The sequence below is a fragment of the Eleutherodactylus coqui genome, chromosome 8 (assembly GCF_035609145.1).
Source record: "Eleutherodactylus coqui strain aEleCoq1 chromosome 8, aEleCoq1.hap1, whole genome shotgun sequence".
Lineage (NCBI taxonomy): Eukaryota > Metazoa > Chordata > Amphibia > Anura > Eleutherodactylidae > Eleutherodactylus > Eleutherodactylus coqui.
The window spans coordinates 101,918,982-101,924,367 of record NC_089844.1 but is presented as its reverse complement, the minus strand read 5'-3'; the positions used below and the strand labels follow the sequence as shown (position 1 = coordinate 101,924,367).

At 42.5% G+C, this 5,386-nt stretch overlaps 1 protein-coding gene across 1 annotated transcript; it reads left to right on the top strand.

The window, feature by feature from the left end:
* The first annotated feature begins 377 nt into the window (after positions 1-377).
* Positions 378-4,152, top strand: LOC136577906 (uncharacterized). The gene is made up of 3 exons (XM_066577823.1): positions 378-1,429; positions 1,517-3,348; positions 4,067-4,152. Exons 1-3 carry the CDS (start codon positions 780-782, stop codon positions 4,150-4,152), a joined length of 2,568 nt encoding a protein of 855 aa, XP_066433920.1. The 5' UTR covers positions 378-779.
* The last annotated feature ends 1,234 nt before the right edge of the window (positions 4,153-5,386 follow it).

Here is a 5,386-nt window from a genome sequence, read left to right as displayed (position 1 = left end):
ATTGGTTTATACAATGGGTTAACATTGGACTATTCATACTCTATGGGTGAGAATGTATATTATTAGATAAGATAGCCTTTGTCAACGTGAATAGACCTGGAAGGGATGACTTTCTAGATGAATATGGGGACATTACTTGATAATACCAGTAGGTTGTTGATATACCCCTTTTTTATTAGATATAGAACATCACAGTAATGATAAAAGGTCATCTATATTATATTGGATAGATATATTCTCCCTGTGATAGGATGGAGGGCTGAGTCGGCCTTGAGCCTGATTCATGTGGGAATCGAACTTGCAACCTCCAGGTCGTAGGCGAGAGCTTACACTCTGCACCACACGAGGCTCATATGACATCATCAATGATGCGCCAGATAACAGCTGAGACGTGTGGAGAGAGGTAATCAGTGATGAGACACTCCTGTGCATGTTTGTATGTCATTGGTTAATGGTGTTCACATTTCCTATATATATGGTGCACTTTGTATGATATGTATTGGCTTGAGGAAGGTCTATTACGACCGAAACGTTGCCGTAATTTTTGTAATGGGGAAATAAATCTTGTATTTTTCTACATTGCTGAATGCTGCCAGTCACTATTTCCTTATTCCTGACTGCACCCTTGGAGCCTCTCTGGTTTAGGCTTCCTGACTGGCTTTTGCACACTGTTTTGCCTGGCTCTATGTGAGGATATATGTTGTGCTGCTGGGAACCTCTTTTTTCTACTCAGTGATATCTACAAACCAGATCCAGCTTGCACCTGATACAGGCACAAAATGGAAAAATACCCGGACTCTGACAGACCAGGTAACCCTGTTATTTTTTCGTATTCGGATGTGGATGTTAACAAGATTATTGCAGGAGCTACACGCAAGAATAGCTATCTAGAAATGCCAACAGTGGATATGTTACTACGGAAGTGGGAGATGGAAAATAAAAAGAACATCTCCCTATCTTTGCACATGTCCACACTATGTGAATATTTTAAGGTAAAACGCATTCCGAGAGGGCTACGCCCACATGTGCGCCCGACCTTAATGGCAGATAACAAGACATTTTGTTCAAAATTTGAAGGCATAGTGAATAAATTTTCGTTTGACATGATTGTCTTGAATGTTGAGTTCTTACAGTTGGAGATTGCTGAGAGTACAGCTCGCATATCCTCCTTGGAAAAGAATATTCTAGAGATCTTGACACCAGAGGACTGGAATAAACATAAGGAGAAAAAAACAACATATCTCAAACGACATCAGGAGGAATTGGAGAGTATAAAAAAAACCAAGTGGTTTAGGGATGTCGACGATTATGCTTATGGTCGTGTATTTTGTTGGCAGACATCAAAGAATAAAGTCACAGATCCCTTTGAATCGAATACCAAACAAAGACGACAACGACGCCGTCAACCCAGGAATAGAAACCAATTTGGGTTCTCATCTCGTGGTTCGATTTCAACGGATGATTCGGCCAAGAATGATCATGTGGGTGCCTCCACATCCTCTTCTTCTTTTTTTAGGCCGTGGCAATCCAAACAGGATGAAGAGAAAAGAGGGACCTTCCGGTGCCGTCGAGGCGGACGAAAACATCACAGGGCATACAAGAGATCCCGACGGGGTGATGACCCGATCCACGAAACGACCACCGCTGATGGACTTCAGGAAATAGTGGATGTTGGAGCTTGTGAACCTACCAGTGACGGTATTGTAATCAACATTTCTTCCAGGGTATTGACATCAGATGAGACGACTGTATTGGGCAAGGGTCTATCATTTTGCTGTGTAACTTCTATGAATTGGTTTGATCTTAATCTTGATGTACAGCGTTTATTCAGAAATTTAAGGCTTAAAAATCAATTTTCCTCACAACCATCACGTACGGTTGCACAGACCACTACACCGGGGTCTTTTTCCCTGGTTGGAACTGGTCTTCGCAACAAAAGTACGTATCAACCACCTACATCAAATCCTCAAATTGAAGTATTTGCTAAATTAGTATTAAAAGATATTGAAAAACTGAGATCCAAAACATTGGGTAACAAGAGGAGGCTTAAGAATAACCTTAATATGAGGGAAAGGAAAGCCCTTAATTCTCTTGCGCAGGATGATGCGATTGTGGTTAAACCAGCCGATAAGGGTGGAGCAATAGTCGTGATGGATACCAGTATGTACACAACAGAAGTGTTCAGACAATTAAATGATGAAAATGTTTATGAAAAATTGCGATCGGACCCTACCATACGGTTTCAATTACAATTAAGGGGAATGTTGAATGAGGCACTATGGGCAGGTTTGATCGATAAAAAGCTGTTGAAATTCCTTGATATCCAGCACCCCATTGTTCCCATTTTATACACCCTCCCAAAGGTCCACAAGGATCCCCAGAATCCCCCTGGGAGACCGATTGTTTCAGGCAGAAACTCACTCTTCTGCAATATCGCACGATTTTTAGACAAGGTCCTGAGGCGTTTTGCAGATGAGGCGGATTCACACATCAGGGATACATCTGACTTTTTGAAAAAAATTGCATCGTTTGATATGACCGAAGATGTTATTCTGGTCACCTTTGATGTGACTGCGCTATACACCTCTATCAGTCACGATAAAGGGATAAATGCCGTCAGACAATTTCTGATGGCATCGGATATGTCCTCTGAGTGCATGCAGTTTGCCCTGTCGCTGCTGGAGTACATCCTCCGCAACAATTATTTTTTGTTTGGGGGGGTGTACTACAGACAGCGACAGGGCACTGCTATGGGCTCTAATGTGGCGCCAACATACGCCAACATTTTTGTGCGCCAATTTGAGGAGAAGTATATTTATACCTCCATATATGCGGCGTCGTTGGTGTACTGGGGTCGGTACATCGACGACGTGTTTGCTTTATGGAAGGGTTCGCTCCAAACATTACAGGAATTCCATACCTTTTTAAACGCTATTTACCCAGAACTTCAGTTCACTATGTCTTACTCCATTGTGGAAATCCAATTCCTTGACGTTTTGATTAAAAGACAAGGAATGGGATTGGTAACGGATCTTTACACAAAAAAGACAGATCGGAACAGTTTATTGCTCTATAGTAGCAACCATCCGGTCGCCATGAAGGACTCACTACCATGGAGTCAACTTTTACGAGTGCGAAGAATAGCACACGATCAAACCATTGATTTAAGATTGGATGAGATGTGTAGGAGGTTCCTAGATAGGGGATACCCTGCACCAATCATCACAAAAGCTGCCATACGAGCTAGGGCAATACCACAACAAGATCTTTTGACACCTAAATTAAAGAAACAGACAATGGACAGGATTCCGTTTGTCAGTACCTTTAATAGTCTTAGTGGAACCGTTGGTAACATTATCAAAAAACATTGGCCACTGCTGACATTAGATGGGGCTGTAATACCTGAATTTAAAAATAAGCCTATAAATGCATATAGAAGAGGTAGAAACATAGGTGACCAACTGGTCCACTCACACTTTGCTTCACACAAATCAGCCGTCCAGAGTTTCTTTAAACCCCCTAGAAAGGGGAACTTCCCATGCCTTGCCTGTAGTTGTTGTAACAATTTGGTGAGGGGTGACGAATTTCGGCATCCTCTCAGGGGCAATAGGTACAAGATACAGGGGAGATATACTTGTGCTTCACCATACGTGATCTACCTCATCACCTGCCCATGTGGCCTTGGGTATGTGGGTGAAACCACTATGGAGGTGAGATCACGTATGGTGAAGCACAAGAGTACAATTCGGACGGAAAATCTACAATTACCTGTATCGCGACATTTTTTGGAGGCTAAACACAACATCAGCCAGTTCAAATTTAGGGTCATTGATCATGTCCCCGTACTTCCACGGGGGGGTGATAGAGAATTTTTATTAAAAAAGCGTGAGTTAAAATGGATATACGAGTTGGACACCATGCACCCAAAAGGGCTTAATCAGGAGTACATTTTTCAGCCGTTCTTGTAAATCTTGTTACACACATCAGTATATGAATTGTACATATGTTTTATTAATGAATTTTTTATGGGTATATGTGTAATTGTATTTTTGTTTTGTTTACACAGGTTGTTGGTCTCTCGCTGGTTCCCTCGCCACACGTCTGGGATATGATGGTCCATTATTTCATCATCTTGATGAAGAAAAAATATAGATTCATGCATAGTGATGTATAGTATCAATAAAATCACAATTTGACTAGGCAGTTAACAGTTGGTGTTCTGCTCTTTTTTATTGGTTTATACAATGGGTTAACATTGGACTATTCATACTCTATGGGTGAGAATGTATATTATTAGATAAGATAGCCTTTGTCAACGTGAATAGACCTGGAAGGGATGACTTTCTAGATGAATATGGGGACATTACTTGATAATACCAGTAGGTTGTTGATATACCCCTTTTTTATTAGATATAGAACATCACAGTAATGATAAAAGGTCATCTATATTATATTGGATAGATATATTCTCCCTGTGATAGGATGGAGGGCTGAGTCGGCCTTGAGCCTGATTCATGTGGGAATCGAACTTGCAACCTCCAGGTCGTAGGCGAGAGCTTACACTCTGCACCACACGAGGCTCATATGACATCATCAATGATGCGCCAGATAACAGCTGAGACGTGTGGAGAGAGGTAATCAGTGATGAGACACTCCTGTGCATGTTTGTATGTCATTGGTTAATGGTGTTCACATTTCCTATATATATGGTGCACTTTGTATGATATGTATTGGCTTGAGGAAGGTCTATTACGACCGAAACGTTGCCGTAATTTTTGTAATGGGGAAATAAATCTTGTATTTTTCTACATTGCTGAATGCTGCCAGTCACTATTTCCTTATTCCTTCTGCCACTAGCGCTGTCGGATGGGAAGTTTACCATCAGTTTGTCCACCAGCGCCCTGTGGTATAGCATCATTCTCGAACCCCTTTCCTCTTCGGGAATGAGAGTGCAAAGGCTCTCCTTATACCGTGGGTCGAGCAGTGTGTACACCCAGTAATCCGTAGTGGCCAGAATGCATGTAACGCGAGGGTCACGAGAAAGGCATCCTAACATGAAGTCAGCCATGTGTGCCAGGGTACCTGTACGCAACACATGGCTGTCTTCACTAGGAAGATCACTTTCAGGATCCTCCTCATCCTCTTCCTCCTCCTCAGGCCATACACGCTGAAAGGATGACAGGCAAGCAGCATGGGTACCGTCATCAGTGGGCCAAGCTGTCTCTTCCCCCTCCTCCTCATGCTCCTCCTCCTCCTCCTGAACGCGCTGAGATATAGACAGGAGGGTGCTCTGACTATCCAGCGACATACTGTCTTCCTCCGGCTCTGTTTCCGAGCGCAAAGCGTCTGCCTTTATGCTTTGCAGGGAACTTCTCAAGATGCATAG

Coding starts and splice junctions, on each gene's coding strand:
- LOC136577906 (XM_066577823.1), top strand. CDS start 780: ATGGAAAAATACCCGGACTCTGACAGACCAGGTAACCCTGTTATTTTT. Junction 1,430..1,516: donor AGGAATAGAAACCAATTTGG/GTTCTCATCTCG, acceptor TTCTTTTTTTAG/GCCGTGGCAATCCAAACAGG. Junction 3,349..4,066: donor TAGTCTTAGTGGAACCGTTG/GTAACATTATCA, acceptor TTGTTTACACAG/GTTGTTGGTCTCTCGCTGGT.